This window comes from Salvelinus fontinalis, chromosome 4 (genome assembly GCF_029448725.1).
Source record: "Salvelinus fontinalis isolate EN_2023a chromosome 4, ASM2944872v1, whole genome shotgun sequence".
NCBI lineage: Eukaryota > Metazoa > Chordata > Actinopteri > Salmoniformes > Salmonidae > Salvelinus > Salvelinus fontinalis.
The window spans coordinates 70,176,747-70,196,298 of NC_074668.1; the positions used below are offsets into that span (position 1 = coordinate 70,176,747).

Genomic DNA, 19,552 nt, shown 5'->3' on the forward strand with positions numbered 1-19,552 from the left:
TTATGAATATGTTTTTTTGGCCTAAACTTCCACCTGGAAAAGGACTACCTTTGGCCAGCTACACGTTTACAATTCTAGTGACAATATGCTCCAGGTAAGGACTGTTTACTGTCACTCAGTCACCACACAGAAAGACTGCTGTGACCAAATGTTTCAAAGTTGTCTAAGTGATTTACTTATTTATATATTTTGGTGTTCTAACCCCCGCCCCTCAACTGAGCACGCGCTGGATGCTGGGATTCTGTAGGCTCGGGAAAACGCCATCTTTAAACCCCAGAAGAAATCACAATTGAACACTGGGGATCAACGACACACTGTGCCTGCGTTGGTTTACAATTTTGCGGGCATCATCATGATCAGTTTGTTGACCAGCGAAACAAATAAGCAACTAATTGAAAGAACTGTAAATACTCAACCAAGCCACATTGTATGGTCGTAAAATTGTACTTTCAGAAGGCTAACATCAACAACAATACTAGCTAGACGGAAAGACAACGGACGAGTAATCAAGGCGTTGTTATTGAGCTAGCTAACTGTTTACTTGTTTCCATTGGTGGCTTGTTAGCTAGCTTGCTAACCTGTCTTGGAGGCGGTTTGACATATACATTACGTTGTTTTAAAAGGCTTGATTTGGGACTCGACTGCGTGGCTGCAGTTTTAGTCCCGACTTCACTCCTCCCCAGTGGCCCAGCCGGAGATGCGTGGAAGATGTCGGTTTCGGGGCTAAAGGCCGAACTGAAGTTTCTGGAGTCCATTTTTGATCCAAACCACGAACGATTCAGAATTATTGACTGGAAGCCGGATGAGCTAAACTGTCAGTTTAATGTGACTGGAGAAAAACTGTTGATTATACATTGCAACATTACGGTAAGTAGGGAAACGAGGCGACATGGCTAGCTAACGTTAGTTGGCTGGCTAAGTACGTTGGCTGGCTAAGTACGTTGGCTGGCTAAGTACGTTGGCTGGCTAAGTACGTTGGCTGGCTAAGTACGTTAGCTAGCTAACGCGGTAACTTGTTACAGTAGGTTAGCTCAGAACACTCAGTGTTTTAGCCTGGCGGCGCGGGACAAGCGAACGGATAGATGGTTAAAGAAACACTCAGCAAATTATGGCCGGTCGAACGTTAGCCAGCTATCATTTAGCTATGCAATGTTTTTGTTTGTGACTTTTGTTTATACTTCTAACATTAGTACGAGTCCCAATATTTGCATGTTAGCAATCTAGCTAACGGTAACTGACTTGTTTCTAATATAGTAACTTAGTATGAGTAAATATTTGCATATTACTATTGTAGGTTACGTACTTAACGTTAGCTAGCTAAAATACTGGGAGACAAGCAAGTCTGTTGATTTTAGCCAAAGAGTTCTGAAACTGGCATGCACATTATGTTAGGGCCTAGGCTAGGCACGCTTTCTGCGTCACTGATGAACATTGTTAACGTTAGAAAATGCGGAAGTGTAGATAGCTAACGTTAGTTGATTGTCAAACAAGTTCGCTAGCTAACGTAGTGGTTGTTGTAATAGCATGCTTCATGGTCAACGCAATAAGGTCTAGCCCGTCAGTTGTCACTGATAACACTAAGTTAACTATACTCATGACGTCAGTAAATAATTGCTAGCTAACATGATTCAAAAGCATCACTTGTCAAACAGCTTCTGGTCTTGTCAAAGGACCGTGGTCTGCCAGCACAGCTTTTAGCTGTATGCTGTTGGTTTGTCTTTTTCAATTTGCTACATTCGTTTGACCAACATACTGATTGAATTCAGTGCTCTTAACGTTACTTGGCTAGTTAAATTTCTATAAGGAATGGGAAATGGCCACCATCACATTCATTTAGCTTCCGGTAATGTTAAGTAGTAATCAGATATTTATTTTGTCTCTACAATGACTTGAGATTTCCTAGATTTATGATTCAGACACAAACCAATGTCACACTCCTGTTTCATTTCAATGTTGTTGTTCCAAACAATTATCACATTTCTCAGCATTATAATGCAGATTTATTTTTGTTTGTTTTGTTTCTCTCATTCTCATTGAAACCCATGTATCACAGGAATCGTACCCCTCCACACCTCCAATCTGGTTTGTGGACTCTGATGACCCGAGCCTGACACAAGTGTTGGAGCGCCTGGAGGATGTCAGAAAGGGCAGCACCCTGGTAATATCTCAGCCCTACATCTAGTACAACTAACAGTTGATGGTGGAGTGTGTTCTTCTGAACATTTTGTCCTTTTCGTCCTCATGCAAAAACAGCAGGTTACCTAAACTAGCAGTCCCTTTTAATGGGCAAGGCTGTAGCTCAGCAGGTGCATTCTCTGTGCATGATGTCACAACGCCGGCCTGCAGAGCCAAGCCATCAAACGAAGGGAGATTATTGTGGTCCTAAATCATTATTTGACTAATATTTCAATCCCAGCCTTTGATCTAGTATGTGAATGCTTTGGAAGGAGACTTCCCAGTGTTCAGATAATGAAACTGGATTATGACAATATTTTTGAAGTATTTGTTTACAATTACAATTTTGTCGTTTAGCATATGCTTGTATCCAAACTAAAACAACCATATTGTAAGACATGAATAGTAATCAAATAAACGTCAACTAAGTGTTATACGGAGCAGGAGAAACTCCTTTTTTGGCCTATCACATCTCTTCTAGTGACTAATTAACCATACCTGTATTGGTGTTGTTGTGTAAAGCAGTTCTGATAGGAGAGTTGAGTGACAGCTGGGTTATTTTATACTGCTGTTCCAACTTGTCTTGGAGGTTAAAGGGAGATGAATGTCAGACCAATTCAGGGAGGTACTCTGCTGCAGGACAGGTTCTCTGCCTGTTTCCTCTTGTCTTAGTTTCAGCTGTTAGGCAGCTGAGGTTTCTAAGTGTTTTGAAGTCACCCTCATGTCACTCAAACATCGTAGGACAGCCCTCTGTCATGTTTGGTATGAGTGTCGAGCGTGCCTCTTTGTGGAACCGGAGGGATGGGTTTTCTTGACACACACTGTCACAGTTTCAGCAGGCCAAAGGACCTTGTCGTGTGAATTTTGAGATTAAATCAAACTTTGTCACCTGCTCTGAATGCAACATGTGTAGACCTTACCGTGAAATGCTTACTTACAAGCCCTTAACCAACAGAGCAGTTCAAGAAAGAGTTAAGAAAATATTTAAAAATAAACTAAAGTTACACCAATAAAATAACAATAACTTGGGGTACCGGTACCGAGTCAATGTGCGGGCGTACAGGTTAGTCTGGGTAATTTGTACAGGGGTGAAGTGACTATGAATAGATAACTAACAGCGAGTAGCAGCCTTGTAAAAAACAAATGGGGGGGGGGGGGGGGTGTCAATGTAAATAATCCGGTGGACAGTTTTATGGCTTGGGGGTAGAAGCTGTTAAAGAGCCTTTGGTTCCTAGACCAGGTGCTCCGGAACCGCTTGCCGTGCAGTAGCAGAGAAAACGGTCTGACTTGAGTGACTGGAGTCTTTGACAATTTTGGGGGTTTTTCCTCGGACACCGCCTAGGATATTGGGCCTGGATGACAGGACGCTTGGCCCCAGTGACGTACTGGGCTGTACACACCACCTTCTCTAGTGCCTTATGGTCAGATTCCTGAGCAGTTACCGTACCAGGCGGTGATGCCACCGGTCCGGATGCGCTCGATGGTGCAGCTGTAGAACTTTTTGAGGATCTGGGGACCCGTGCCAAATCTTTTCAGTCTGCTGATGGGGAAAAGGTGTTGTCGTGCCCTCTTCACGACTGTCTTGGTGTGTTTCGACCATGATTGTTCATTGGTGATGTGGACCCCAAGGAACTTGCAAAACTCTCGACCCGAGCCACTACAGCCCCGTAGATGTTAATGGGGGGCCTGTTCGGCTCGCCTTTTCCTGTAGTCCACAATCAGCTCCTTTGTCTTGATCACATTGAGGGAAAGGTTGTTGTCCTGGCACCACACTGCCAGGTCTCTGACCTCCTACCTATAGGCTGTCTCATCGTTGTTGGTGATCAGGCCTACCGCTGTTGTTGTCAGCAAACTTACTGATGGTGTTGGAGTCGTGTTTGGCCACACAGGGAGTACAGGAGGGGACTGAGCACACACACCTGAGGGGCCCCAGTGTTAAGGATCAGCCTAGTAGATGTGTTGTTGCCTACCCTTACCACCTGGGGGCGGCCTGTCAGGAAGTCCAGGATCCAGTTGCAGAGGGAGGTGTTTAGTTCCAGGGTCCTTAGCTTAGTGATGCGCTTTGTGGGCACTATGGTGTTGAATGCTGAGCTGTAGTCAATGAACAGCATTCTCATATAGATTTTACTTTTGTTCAAGGGCAGTGTGGAGTGCTATTGAGATTGTCATCTGTGGGTCAGTTGGGGTAGTATGCGAATTTGAGTTTACCCTATGGTATCTGGGAGAATGCTGTTGAAGTGAGCCATGACCAGCCTCTCAAAGCACTTTATGGCTACCAACATGAGTGCTAAGGGGCAGTAATCATTTAGGCGGGTTACCTTCGTTTTCTTAAGCACAGGGACTATGGTGGTCTGCTTGAAACATGTAGGTATTACAGACTCGGTCCGGAAGAGGTTGAAAATGTCAGTGAAGACACTTGCCAGTTGGTCCACGCATGCTTTGAGTACACCTCCGCGTAATCTGTCTGGCCCAGCGGCTTTGTGAATGTTGACCTGTTTGAAGGTATTGCTCACATCGGCTACTGAGAGCGTAATTACACAGTCATCCAGAACACCTGGTGCTCTCATGCATGCCTCAGTGTTGCTTGCCTCGAAGTGAGCATAAAAGGCATTTAGCTCATCTGGTAGGCTCGCATCACTGGGCAGCTCGCGGCTGGGTTGTATTTGTAGTCCGTAAAGTTTTCAAGCCCTGCCACATCCTATGAGTGTCAGAGCCGGTGTAGTAGGATTCATTCTTAATCCTGTATTGACGCTTTGCTTGTTTGATGGTTTGTCTGAGGGCATAGCAGGATTTCTTACAAGTGTCCGGATTAGTGTCCCGCTCCTTGAAAGCGGCAGCTCTAGCCTTTAGCTCAATGCGGATGTTGCCTGTTATCCATGGCTTCTGGTTGGGATATGTACGTACGGTCACTGTGGGGACGATGTCGTCGATGCACTTATTGATGAAGCCGATGACTGAGGTGGTATACTCCTCAATGCCTTTTGATGAATCCCGGAACATATTCCACTCTCTGCTTGTAAAATAAGGTGACTTTTGAGATCGCCATTTTTGTGCCAAGCTGTTCACCCGGGTTTCCCCTATATTTATGTTGCAGCGGAGACTTACTTGACAATTAAGCCCTTTTTCTACTTGCCCAGTGTCGGATAAATTCATGGATACCATTTTTTTGTATCTCTGCATGCAGTTTGAAGGAAGTTGACCTGCTGACCTGTGTTAGTGCAAATGCTAGTTAGCAGTGGTTTGCGACGCTACTTTCAATTTCCTTCAAACTGCACATGAGCTCATCTGACTCTGGGTAAGTAGAATAAGTGCAAGATTTGGCAATTAAGCCCTATCCCTTTAAAGACCTGCTCTGACGACTAGCCTAAGTATTTTTTATACCTCTCTCTTTGGGCTGGATGTGTCAATGTGCAGTTCATACATGCATCATTTATGACATGAATTACTGTCTTACCTCAATTAGCCTACATTTTGTGTCGTGGTGGTGGAGTTATCTTTGGGCCAGTCTTCAAAATCAAATCAAATTTTATTAGCCACATGCGCCGAATACAGTGAGATGCTTACTTACGAGCCCCTAACCAACAATGCAGTTTAAAAAAAATACAGATAAGAATAAGAGATAAAAGTAACAAGTAATTAAAGAGCAGCAGCAAAATAACAATAGCGGGACTATGTGCAGGGGGGTACCGGTACAGAGTCAATGTGCGGGGGTACCGTTTAGTTGAGGTAATATGTACATGTAGGTAGAGTTTTTAAAGTGACTATGCATAGATGATAACAACAGAGTAGCAGTGGTGTAAGAGGGGGGCAATGCAAATAGTCTGGGTAGCCATTTGATTACGTGTTCAGGAGTCTCATGGCTTATGGGTAAAAGCTGTTTAGAAGCTTTTTGGACCTAGACTTGGTGCTCCGGTACCGCTTGCTGTGCAGTAGCAGAGAGAACAGTTGCCATACCAGGCAGTGATGCAACCAGTCAGGATGCTCTCGATGGTGCAGCTGTAGAACCTTTTGAGGTTCTGATGACCCATGCCAAATATTTTCAGTCTTCTGTTCAGTCTCCTGAGGGGGAGTAGGTTTTGTCGTGCCCTCTTGCGAGCACGGGGTAGCCTAATCTTAGTTTTTTTTAAATGACGATAGGCTATCGCTATCCTTTATCGATAACCCTTTTCAGACATAATGGAATGTTGTCCCTTGAAAGCGCTACAGCTTGTTTGTCTGTCTATTAGGGTAGGCTACACTACGGATTTTTAAATGCTGACATGAAACCTTTTCTGGAGATATGAATGGGCATTTTACTTGTCTGTAAAGGAATGAGGCTTCTGAAGTGGGACTAACATCCATTGCTAGGCAACCAGAACTATCAATTAAACAATCTTGAGCTGCTGCCTGCTTGAAGACCAATCTCTCCTAAAAAAGTACTTTAAGGTATGTTAAATACTGTGACTTACCAAGACCTTTAGTAGAAATTAAACACATCTATCAACCATACTATATAAAATCAAAACACAGCAGCCCATCAATCAGCGACGTTTGTTGTTAGGGAAAAAATGCGGAACATTTTATGCCGGAGCAGAATTTAACGGTCACATTTTACACATTTTCTGTAAAGGTTCTAATTGTCGCTATTGCTATGTTATTGTAGCTGTGTTCTAAGTCTGTAAATGGTTGCAGTAGATAACTTCATTGCCTGGCCCTAGGAGTCATGCATATGTAATAGGGCTGTTATTCTGCATTGTAAATTGTGGAATTTTTATGACTTTCTGATAACCAATAAGAAATAAATAATTGCAGTTTTTAAACGTTAAGGAAAATTGTCCATTTGTCACATACCTAGTGCACTTATATGCACATATGTGACACAGTACGCACCTTTCAGGAACCATTTGTTGCTTGTGAGCGCTACTTTGTGTATTCATCAGTCCTGGAGAATCTCTGTAAGATCAGCATTACAAGGTATATTTGTTGCAAACAGAGTGAGCAGTGGCACAAATGAGAGCCATGAGCACACAGCCACTGCCTGCTCCTCTCCCTACATTGCAGTGGCGCGATCCCTTCTATTTCAAATGGTGTCAACATTTTCATTCATTTTGGAGTAGAATGTATTTTTGAAAAGTCATCACAAGTGACCACTCTTATTGATTTTATTTAACCTTTATTTAAGTAGGCAAGTCAGTTAAGAACAAATTCTTATTTTACAATGACGCATAAACCCTCCCCTAACCCGGACGACGCTGGGCCATTTGTGCGCCGCCCTATGAGACTCCCTATCACGGCCGATTGTGATACAGTCCGTGATCGAACCTGCCTCTGTAGTAATGTTTCTAGCACTGAGATGCAATGCCTTAGACCGCTGCGCCCTTCGAAGCCCTTCTCACAGTCGTTCTACCCGAAAAATCTCTCGGGGGGCATGCCCCCAGACTCCCCCAGCAAAGAGCAAGCCCCCGCACCTGCCCCCCCCCCTTTTACCACTGCTGAAAGAAATCCTAGGGGAAACACTGAGTTCTCTGTAGGCTATATCGGCTTATGTAACTACATTCTTTGACCCAGCCTACTTAATCACACTGCATGCTCTGTTTGTAGCCCACCAGATCTGCATTTTATAGTGCTCTTATCAGAGATATCTGTGGTGATTTTAGATTTTCTCTGTTGCACCATGCATTATACCACATTTTCACCATGTACAGACCAGGCCTACATTCAGGAGAATACATTTCTTCTATAGCAATACTGAGAAGCTTGCAGAGGTACACATTTCTGCACTAAGTTACTGGTGCTAAGGTGTCTGACATTCCCTGACACAATCTTACCTTTCATGTTGTCTCTGAAGGTGTGCCGTGGTGAAGGTACAATGCAGTGAATAAGTATTTGCCCCCTTTCTGATTTTCTGTTTTTGCATGTTTTCTTACACTGAATGTTATTAGATCTTCAATCAAAACCTAATATAAGATCAAGGGAAGTTGTGTTCAAATAACAAACACTTTATAATTATTGAATGCATTTATTCCACAGCCAATGCCCTGTGTGGAGAAATTATTTTTCCTCTTACAGAGTACCTGGTTGTTCCTCCTGCAATGACTGCCACTTTCTATGACTGCAACCAACAACTACAGGAAGCATTTGATCAGTCTCTCGCATCAAATTTTGCCCCACGCTTTCATGTAGAACTGCTTTAACTCAGTGACCTTTGTGGGTTTAAGTCTGCACTTTGACTAGACCATTCCAAAATGTACAATTTGTAGATTTCCAATTTTCTGGTGAAAACCAAACACTGCATTCCACAAAAAGAACCTCATAACAATGATCAAGTGTGGTGGTAGTGTGTTGGTTTGGGGATACTTTGCTCCCTCAGGACCTGGATGACTTGCCATCATTGAAGGAACCATGAGTTTTGGTCTGTATCTGCGAATTCTAGAGGAGAATATCAGGCTGTCTGAGCATAAGCTGAAGTGCAGCTGGTTTATACAGCAAAACAATGATCAAATCAACGCAGTCAAGTCTACAACAGAATGGATGGAGAAAAAAACATATTTGAAGTTTTGTAACGGCCTAGTCAAAGTCCAGATCTGAACCCGATTGAGATGTTATGGCAGGACCTGAAACGAGCAGTTCATGCTCAAACCCACATGTCGCTGAGTTAAATCAGTTTTGCATGGAGTGGGTGAAAATGACTCCACAGCGATGTGAGAGACTGATCAACAACGACTACAGGAAGCGTTTGTTTGCAGTAATTGCAGCTAAAGGTGGCACAACCAGTTATTGAGTGTAAGGGGGAAGTTACTTTTTCACACGGGCATTGGGTGTTGCATAACTTTGTTTATTATATAAATTCAATAAGTATCTTATTTGTTTTATTTTTTCGCTCAGGTTCCCTTTATCTAATATTAGGTTTTGGTTGAAGATCTGATGGCATTCGTTGTAAAAAATCAGAAAGGGGTCAAATACTTTTTCACGGCAATGTATCTGTGACATGACTGTGTTGTGTTATCTAGTGCTGCTGCCTGTGCTCCCCAACTCAAACTGTGCCTGCTGGTACTGTCCCTCGGTCCCCCAGCTCCTGCAGCAGCTAAAGCGGCTCATCTGTGACCTCTGTCGGCTGTACAACTTGCCCCAGCACCCAGATGTAGAGATGCTGGACCAGCCCCTCCCTGCCGGCCCTGTAGGACAAGACCGAAAGGTAAGGCCCCACGCTTTCATGTAGAACTACTTTAACTCAGCAACCTTTGTGAGTTTAAGTCTGCACTTTGACTGGGCCAATGTCCGCTCAAAATGTTTTCTGGTTTTCAAGTACTACTAGGCCTGTATATTTTTCTGTTGGAGGGCATTGAAGTAAAAAAAATAACCATAGAGGCTTTTTCATGAAGACCATCTCCTTTCACATACCTGAAGTGAGTCATGTGCCTAATCCCTTTGTTTAATTTTATTGTCGAAGCTACCAAGGAGATTGTAGACACTTAGCTGATGAAAGGGTTTAAAAACCTGCATGAAGAACCTAATACAGTCCTGAAACCGTCCATCAGCACAGACATGAATGATTAGTGCAGAGTCCCGGGGATGGAATCAATAGACTCTTCCTGTGGGAGGGGACAGTGGGAGGTGCTAGCATAATTTACCTCGTAACCAATGAACACACAACGGTAGCCTAGTGGTTAGAGCGTTGGACTAGTAACTCGACGGTTGCAAGATCGAATCCCCGAGCTGACAAGGTAAAAAAAAATCTGTTCTGCCCCTGAACAAGGGAGTTAACCCACTGTTCTTAGACGTAATTGAAATTGAAAATAAGAATTTGTTCTTAACTGACTTGCCAAGTTAAATAAAGGTAAAAAAAAATTTTTTAAAGTCTACTTAGGAATTAGAATGACTGAAGCAGAGGTTGAATGTTAAATAGTAGCAGCCTGTACAGTTGAGGAATGTTGTTTCTGACTACCCAGAAACTCAATTACTGGTTTTGCACATTTCGGAACATTCCTACAAATATCTCTACCATTTTTTTGTTAGACTATAGGCCTACATCTAACTTGCTAAAACAATTGGCGTCACTGAGTATGGCATGTTAGGAATGAGATTGAACTGTCTGAACTCTTTCTGTTGTGTTTCTTTAGCATGGGGTCACAGACGAGGTCACGTCCGAAGAGGAGGAAGAAGAGGAAATGGGGGAGGTCCTTATCCCTTTTCAAATGAATGTCATTACATATAGTGCTGCACATTACCATGCTGATTTGAGCTGATAGTCAATACCAATCACACATATTTGCATGTGTTAACTTGAAGTAAAACATGTCTTCTAATGCTCTTGTCGTTGTGCCAGCAGGACATTGAAGACCTGGACCACTATGAGATGAAAGAGGAGGAGCCAGTGGATGGGAAGAAGTCTGAGGATGACGGCATCGAGAAGGAGAACCTGGCCATCCTGGAGAAGATCCGCAAGAACCAGAGGCAGGACCACTTGAACGTAAGTGCTCATTCGGTAAGGTGACATTTTATACGCTTTTGGGGGATGCATGGGGAATATATCTGTCGTTAGGCCTAGAACAGTTTACTGGACCCAGCACTGTTACACTGGGATGTCTAGTGACCCTTTATGATATAGCCAATGTGCATGCATCTAACCAGTTTTTCAGGTGTTTCTGAATGGAATGTATTTTCCACTTATTTTCGAGCAGTGTTTTAATCTGAGGGAATTTCTTACCAATGCAGTACACCCATATTATGCTGTTTAGGACTAAATGACAGTAATTAGTCATTCTGATAGTAATCATGTTATCTAACATTTACCCATGGCTCTCTTAATTGTTGCTTTAGAATACAGCTGTTTCCCCTAAGGTCTGTGAGCAGCTCTGAGAGACTTATAAATGAGACACTCTTCTCTCATCCTCCACAGTCCCTACTGTATTCAATGGCTCAGCTTTTCAAATCTATCATTATCGCAGATGAGAGCCTTGCTATGGAACCTGTGAAATTCTCCCCATATACTGTAGCGAACTGTATACTGCCAGTTAGTTCTGAAGCATTTTGTCTCTATGCTGATCAATAACTGTTAATTTCTAGGAGTTTGTAGACTTTTTATCTAAATGCAGAGCTATTAGCGTATTTGAGCTGGGCCTGTAAACATTTGATTTAATCTTTGTTATTATTATTATCATTATTATCCCCAATCGTTGAATGCTGTATGTGCTGTATGTTTGAGTATCGGTGTATTACCCTGTGTGTATTGTGTGTTGCAGGGTGCGGTGTCTGGTTCAGTGCAGGCCTCAGACCGCCTCATGAAGGAGCTCCGGGAGATATACCGGTCCCAGAGTTACAAGATGGGTACGTACTTCACTGCGGCAGCACTAGAAAACCTCTTCAGATATGTTGCAATAAAAAAAGACAGTTTGATTCCGATTGTCACTTACCAGACTATGCATTCTCTTCCAGGTATCTATTCAGTGGAGCTGGTCAATGACAGCCTGTATGAATGGCACGTCAAGCTGAGAACGTAAGTAACTAAAGAGGGTGGTTAAGACTGGAGGAATTTAACAGGAAGGCTGGATCTCAGGATGAGGGTGGATAATGCCTTATCGCATTCACTGCTCTTTCGGCACTAGGCCTATTTACCATAGGAGTTGACAGTACTGTGTAATTCTAGCATGTGGCTGATGTATTATGATGCGCTCTATTTGCTCAACAGTGTAGATCCAGATAGTCCCCTGCACAGTGACCTGCAGGTTTTAAAGGAAAAGGAGGGAATGGATTACATTCTGCTAAACTTCTCATATAAAGTAAGTACCAATGCTGATACTAGAAAGCAAAGCCAGTTTGGTAGTGTTGGGTGTTCTCATTTTAATGCTATTTTGTTCTCTACCTGCAGGATAATTTCCCCTTTGATCCACCATTTGTACGAGTGGCTTCTCCTGTGCTGTCTGGAGGGTGAGTTCAGTTCACTGCGTATGAGGGGAATGGTTTTGTTATTTCTGCGGTGTTTCCACTCTGACGGAGTTGCTCCCCTCACTTAACCAGGAAGGGCGGTCTCTTCTGGTCTAGACATTGTCAGCAGCCAGTGAAAAGCTGAATGTTAGAAGTGGCAGTTTAGCTAAAAGGAGATCATCTGTGCTTGTGGATAAGAGATTTATTTTGGTGTTTTGATCACCTTTTATATCTACATATTCTAATAGTTTTCTTTCACCTACTGTCTTTAAGTTATGTTCTTGGAGGGGGTGCCCTGTGCATGGAGCTTCTCACAAAACAGGTATGTTTTTATGCCACAATGTCAGTTCAAAACTTGTCCACTGTCATTTCACAGTGGAGGTAAATGCTAGTGCATTGATGATGTATCGCCACTTGATTTCAGGGCTGGAGCAGTGCCTATTCCATAGAGTCTGTAATCATGCAGATCAACGCCACTTTAGTCAAGGGAAAAGCCAGAGTGCAGTTTGGAGCCAATAAGGTAAGCATTGTTTGTTTAAGCGGGCAGAGAGCTTTGAAATGTGTTAACATGATGCATACAACAGGGTGTATTGACATGGATAAAGGGGTGAGCTGTGTGTGTGTGGTCAGCTGGTCCAAGCTGCTCTATGGAAATGAGGTATCTATAAGCCCCCAGCACTTCATTTAAACAGGACGTTGTTACTTAGCACCGCTGGGACAGTGCGGCGCTTATGATCTCTTAATGCTGACACTTCACATCAGTCCACTTCATGTTGTCATTTCTCTCCCTCTTCTCTCAGCACATTCACACTAGTCTGGCTCTGGGATCCCAGTAGAATTCGGCGCAGACCAAATGACAGGGATATTTATAGACAAGCTGCAGTTTCAAGGAATCTTGGGCGCTGCTGTATGAGAATCTGTTCTTTAAAAGTTAGGATCTAACCTTGTACACCAAAGAAAGACTTGATACTTAGCTATGTTGATTTCAAATCTTGTCTAATGAAAGTGTTTATCATATCTGTCCTGAGGTTACTAAAGTTGGGTAGGTATGGTTAATAAAATGCTAGAAATTTACCTATTAATCAAAAACATAAGAATACCAATGTTTCTGTTACTGGGTTGATAGGACTCTGACTTTTCTTTTTTTTATAAGAGCCAGTTCCCCTCTGAAGCTGAATTTTATTACCCTCACACTGGAGAAAATAGTCCCAGCTCCCGGCTCTTCAGAGATTTTCTCCACACGGTTCGACACGCTATTTATTATGGTGCGATTAATGGTCACCCGCGGTGCGTGCAAACGTAGCATGACAACAGATCGAGCGGCAAAATTCTCTGGGGGAAGTTGATGGAAAGGCATCCACCGTGCAGTCAGACTTCATCAAACTAATTAACTTGTACGTGATGCTGCTTAGTCCTGAACCTTTACACTGCTTGGGGCATTCATAAGCACAAGTTTGATATAGGTGCTGTTTTTGTTTCAGAACCAATACAATCTTGCCAGAGCACAGCAGTCATACAAATCCCTGGTCCAGATCCATGAAAAGAATGGTGAGTGTTACCATGTCCAGTTACACATCTTGTATCATATTTGACCTTGAAATTACATCCCTCCATACATCAGTCAGTGGTTGGGAAAATTCAGTATATATACAAAGTATGTGGACACCCCTTTATATTAGTGGATTTGGCTATTTCAGCCACACCCGTTGTTGAAAGGTGTATAAAATCAAGCACGCAGCCATGCAATCTCCATAGACAAACTTTGTCAGTAGAATGACCGTCCTGAAGAGCTCTGTGGCTTTCCAACGTGGCACCGTTATAGGATGCCACCTTTCCAACAAGTCAGTTTGTCAAATGTCTTACCTGCTAGAGCTGCCCCAGTCAACTGTAAGTGCTGTTTTTGTGAAGTGGAAATGTCTAGGAGCAACAACGGCTCAGCCGCAAATTGTCACGCCACACAAGCTCACAGAACGGGACTGCCGAGTGCTGAAGTGCGTAGTGTGTTAACATTGTCTGTCCTCGGTTGCAACACTCACTACAGAGTTTCAAACTGCCTCTGGAAGCAACGTCAGCAACTGTTCGTCAGGAGCTTCATGAAAAGGGTTTCCATGACCGAGCAACTGCACACAAGCCTAAGATCCCCGTGTGCAACGCCAAGCGTCGGCTGGAGTGGTGTAAAGCTTGCCGCTATTGGACTCTGGAGTGATGAATCACACTTCCAACTGGCAGTTCGACGGACGACTCTGGTTTTGTTGGATGCCAGGAGAACGCTACCTGCTCGAATGCATAGTGTCAACTGTAAAGTTTAGGGAAGGAGGAATAATTGTCTGTCTGTGTTTTTCATGGTTCAGGCCCATTAGTTCCAGTGAAGGGAAATCTTAAAGCTACAGCATACAATGACATGCTCTTGTGGCTGAACGGAAGCAAGTCCCAGCAGCTGTTCCAACATCTAGTGGAAAGCCTTACCAAAAGAGTGGAGGCTGTTACAGCAGCAAAGGGGGAACCAACTGCATTATAATGGCCATGATTTTGTTTTGCAAAATTTGACGAGCAGTGTTCACATACTTTTGGTCATGTAGTGTATTACAAGCTCCAAGAGGGTTTCATATGGCAGCTACAGTGATTTGTTCTTAGGTCAAGATAAAATGCATCCAACTCTTTGATCAATCCTACTGTCTAGGATGAACTGATTGTTTTGTTCAGTATAACTGAGTGTACTGTCTCTTGTCTGATCCTTGTAGGCTGGTACACTCCCCCTAAGGAGGATGGTTAAGAGGACCGTTGCCATGCCTCCACTGGGACCACATGTCTTAGGAGCAACCGCCCCCCTTACTTTTCTTTTCCCTCTAACTGGAGTTGTTTTCATTGGGAGTTTGATCCCCATTCTGTTACTATGAGAACCAACCAACCAATGGTTAAAACCCCTCACTGACCAACCACCTTATCCACTTCGCAATAAGAGATCCACCCTCTCGCTATTTATCTTTCTCTTACTTGTGCAATCGCTCCCTCTGTGTTCTTCCTCTGTTACAATCTCACCTCTAATCCCCTGAGCATTGAATTAGCTCCATATCTTGTGCAACTCCCTTAAATCCTACTCTGGGCAAGCAAAGAATAGCTTACTTACTGCCTGTGATTTCGGGTCAAGGTTGAGGCATGGCTTTTGCTAGTGACTGAAGCTGTCCGTCAGTCGCGTGACTGGGGCTGAGATTCTCCGGCCACAGACTGGAACAGAGAATGACAGGACATTCCCCTTGTGACAGTGGAGGCTGGGATGGACAATTAAACACTGGTAGTGGGAATGAGCACCACCTCACTCCCCATGGATGGCCTCTGTCATATCTGTGCTTGTGTATCTGTATATTGCCAAGATTCCTCCTTCTGGAATAACATGTCCTCCTAAAGCTAGCTTCCTTAAAAAACGCCTGGTCTACAAAAGCCAAAGGCCCTAAATGGAGAGAGGAGAGCTATAGACTCCTCACCAAGGAGGGACTGAGGCGGCTTAATGGAGGATATCCTGTTGAGCACAAGAGGTGGAGGCCGTCTCCTCTCAGGCTTCTTTTGGAAATATGACCAGGCTTAGCAAAGCCAGGTTGGATTTAATCACTGTAATGTAGTTGAATTTAACTCCATGTAAAACTTGTAAAGTTGTATTTCTGAGACTTGATTTCATTGTTTTTAACGTAACATTGTGTGGGTTTTGGGGTTTGAGCGGGTGGAGACTGCGTTAGTATACCCCTGGCTATAGCAGGGGCATCAATTTCTCAAGGTGTATTTCAGACGTAGGATAAGAAAGCATTTGCTTCATGGATACTCTTGCAGAAGTTAAAAGGAATACCTTTAAACCATGTTTTTATGTAAGCATAATGACTACTATTGTTTTTTGTTTTCCTGTATAAATTGAAATACTTTTGTTAGTGGTTTCATATGTTCAAGTGACACACCATTCCTTTTACTCAATGACAGTGGTGGTTTTTGGGCTTTCCAAATATGCTGGCTAATTTCCACGGTGACCCAAACTTAATGAACCTTTCAGTAAGACTTTGCACACAATCGTTAAGAGGTAATATGTACACACAATAATTTCAAAACGGCTCAGTGCAGTCCCCTGCTTAATTTGAATCCATCGCCTAACTAGCTTGTTCACATTCCCAGATCGCCCATCCATGCCTCATGGCTGTAGTGGACTTCACGTCCTACCACATGCTCAATAATAAAATATTTGTTGATTAAAAAAAAATAGATTTTCAGGTCTGACTGTAAGGTGTGTAGTAATGCCTTCAACAAAAGACTGAGCCCCACTCATTTCCATCCTTTGCCTCCCCTCTCTGGTACCTTGTTTTCTATCTGATTATTCACTTATGACCTGACCTCATGATCTTGGTTGTCAGTGATGGAAGGAACCCCTGACTCATGACCATCCTCAGCACTGTCAAACCTGGAGCATGCCAAGTCTTAGCTGTTTGAATAATATGCAGAATATTGTGTGACGCATTTGATTTAATGTTATTACACACATTAATGTTTTTTTTGTGGGTATTATCCACGTTAGAAGTATGTTGTCGCAAAAACCAGCATAGGAACCAGCTTGTTCTTAGTAAATATTCTGCTTTTTTTGTTCAATTCTGTAGGTCAGCCCAATACACTAACCTCATCCAGAACTCAGTCACCCTAATAATGGGCATATAATATGTAATTAAGCTCCATCTACCTTGTATTTGTTGTAAAGTCAGACACCCCACCTGTATAACAATGCATCACGTTCTGTCAAAATCAAAATGGTGGCACTGAATACTCATTTAGAGGTTTATTACTATTCACCCAATATGGTGACTGACTTTTTTTTACCAAATATGTCTACTACCCATGGATAACCGTTGATCGTTGTCATAGCCGTTAGGTATTGGTACCAAGTGTGCCACAGCTTTACCACATGACTGACCTCATTGTGAACATGCCCTGGCTAGAAACTCCCTCCCTGTGTTCTCTGGAGAAGCAAACTCAGGAATACATAGCTACTGCACACTTGACTTAGCAAGGGATTGCTTCACAAATGTCACAAGATACAAGTTGTTGTTGGTTTTTTTTTTTTACTATTGTTTACTTCCAAATGAGTTTCCCCTCCTATAATTACAGTAACCATTGGCTTGCGCGCTCTCCATTTGGCTTGTCTCCATCTTTTTTAAAGTAGTCACTGGTAAGACTGTGGTAACAGGGTGTAGTGGAGTGATGAGGTGGGAGGGACATGCTTGCTCTGATATAGGCCCCATATATCTCATTCAATCCCTCAGATCAGTTTTGTGACGCAGAAAGGTGAACCAACGCTTTACCTCACACATTTAAGCTCATTGTCTTGGGTCGTTGTTTCTAATCTAGGACATCATCGTGATCCTGTACGTCCTGGTTTTGTAGTGTTTTGCATGTAGATATCTTTCACTCTAGGGACTAGGGTGTGTGTGTGGGGGGACTGGACAGTTTTGATTTGTCAGGTTGGATCATTTATATTAGTTTGCAGAGGTCGGTAGATGCTGTCTCTGTAAACTCCATCTCTGGGAACAGATTATTTTTTATAGATTCATGTAGGACTGACTCACCAGATCAGGTTAGTTCTTAAGGATACCAATTTCAAAAAGGCTGTCCAACAGTTATGGGCGTCCCGCCCATGTGTTAGAAGTATGAGATCTAAAACAAATGGACTACTATACTATTCTGTCCGCCCCAGAGCAGGACTCCAACTGTTACTGTTTAAATCCCTGTGCCATCAGAGCAGATGTCAAATGGGCTTTTAACTCCGTGGAAGGCCCCATGTCTGTTCTAATGTCAGGTGTGCAGTGAATTACAGCTCCTCTTATACAGATCCAGACCAGTTGTCTGACTAACAACCCAGTGCGTTGGGAGATTTTGGTTTGAGACCTGAAACTAATTATTGGTTCCTTTTTTCTGGCTTCATTTTGTGATTGGCGATTGAGCGGGTTATAAAGTTATGCGCTGTTAGCATGCTTTGGTTTTATTTTGTTTTTCATTGCAAGGGTAATTTTGACCATGTACAGTAATTTGTAAACTTGCATCAAGTTTATGAATAAAGAATTGTATTAAATACTCCTGTGTACTATTTGATATGTGATACAGAGCTGTATAAATCTTATATAGGACCCTCTGCTTAACTGAAACCAGGAATGGTTCTCTAGCTCTAACCAGAAGGACAGAGGGGAATGGTTCTTTAGCTCTAACCAGACGGACAGAGGGGAATGGTTCTCTAGCTCTAACCAGACGGACAGAGGGGAATGGTTCTATAGCTCTAACCAGACGGACAGAGGGGAATGGTTCTCTAGCTCTAACCAGAAGGACCGAGGGGAATGGTTCTCTAGCTCTACCCAGAAGGACCGAGGGGAATGGTTCTCTAGCTCTACCCAGAAGGACAGAGGGGAATGGTTCTCTAGCTCTACCCAGAAGGACAGAGGGGAATGGTTCTCTAGCTCTACCCAGAAGGACAGAGGGGAATGGTTCTCTAGCTCTACCCAGAAGGACCGAGGGGAATGGTTCTCTAGCTCTACCCAGAAGGACCGAGGGGAATGGTTCTCTAGCTCTACCCAGAAGGACCGAGTGAATGGTTCTCTAGCTCTACCCAGAAGGACAGAGGGGAATGGTTCTCTAGCTCTAACCAGAAGGACAGAGGGGAATGGTTCTCTAGCTCTAACCAGAAGGACAGAGGGGAATGGTTCTCTAGCTCTAATCAGAAGGACAGAGGGGAATGGTTCTCTAGCTCTAACCAGAAGGACAGAGGGGAATGGTTCTCTAGCTCTAACCAGACGGACAGAGGGGAATGGTTCTCTAGCTCTAACCAGACGGACAGAGGGGAATGGTTCTCTAGCTCTAACCAGACGGACAGAGGGGAATGGTTCTCTAGCTCTAACCAGAAGGACAGAGGGGAATGGTTCTCAAGCTCTAACCAGAAGGACAGAGGGGAATGGCTACCTGAGTCCTAAAAGCAATGCTTTGCTCTTCCATTAGCAAATGTAAATCACATGATCTGGAACACTGATTTGGGTTTGGATGGCTAGTATGGCGATACCACTTCAGTAGATGGTGGTTTGATGACTTCAATACATATCAGGGATATCTGGCGCAGAAAATCCATACAAATAGTTTCACTGTTTATGTGTCTTCTCTCTGGGTGCAGCAGATTACCACTAGAGGGTGCTGGAACATTGTTACAGAAATTCATTGATACAGCGCATTCTGATATTATTCAGACCCCCTTTTTCCACATCTTGTTTCGTTACAGCCTTATTCTAAAATGTCTTAATTAGTCCCTCCTCCCCCATCTACACACACTACCCCATTTCAAAGCAAAAATACGTTTTCTGAAATTTTTGCAAAACACCCCATTTACGTAAGTATTCTGACCCTTTACTCAGTACTTTGAAGCAGCTTCGGCAGCGACTACAGCATCAACTCTTCTTGGGTATGACGC

General features: G+C 43.3%; 1 protein-coding gene across 2 annotated transcripts; it reads left to right on the plus strand.

Moving 5' to 3' along the window:
- The first annotated feature begins 273 nt into the window (after positions 1–273).
- On the plus strand, positions 274–18,177 carry LOC129854299 (ubiquitin-conjugating enzyme E2 Q2-like). Of its 2 annotated transcripts, none has more exons than XM_055921184.1 (13): positions 274–867; positions 2,054–2,158; positions 9,227–9,349; positions 10,275–10,331; positions 10,484–10,639; positions 11,397–11,481; positions 11,590–11,650; positions 11,843–11,933; positions 12,023–12,081; positions 12,352–12,400; positions 12,503–12,598; positions 13,560–13,626; positions 14,820–18,177. In XM_055921184.1, the coding sequence occupies exons 1-13, from the start codon at positions 709–711 to the stop codon at positions 14,849–14,851; spliced, it is 1,140 nt and encodes a 379-aa protein (XP_055777159.1). In that variant the 5' UTR covers positions 274–708; the 3' UTR covers positions 14,852–18,177. The 2 variants fall into 2 exon arrangements, with proteins under 2 accessions (XP_055777159.1, XP_055777160.1); XM_055921185.1 differs by having other exon boundaries at positions 10,484–10,624.
- The last annotated feature ends 1,375 nt before the right edge of the window (positions 18,178–19,552 follow it).

Coding starts and splice junctions, on each gene's coding strand:
- LOC129854299 (XM_055921184.1), top strand. CDS start 709: ATGTCGGTTTCGGGGCTAAAGGCCGAACTGAAGTTTCTGGAGTCCATT. Junction 10,640..11,396: donor TGAACGTAAGTGCTCATTCG/GTAAGGTGACAT, acceptor TGTGTGTTGCAG/GGTGCGGTGTCTGGTTCAGT. Junction 11,934..12,022: donor TGCTAAACTTCTCATATAAA/GTAAGTACCAAT, acceptor CTCTACCTGCAG/GATAATTTCCCCTTTGATCC.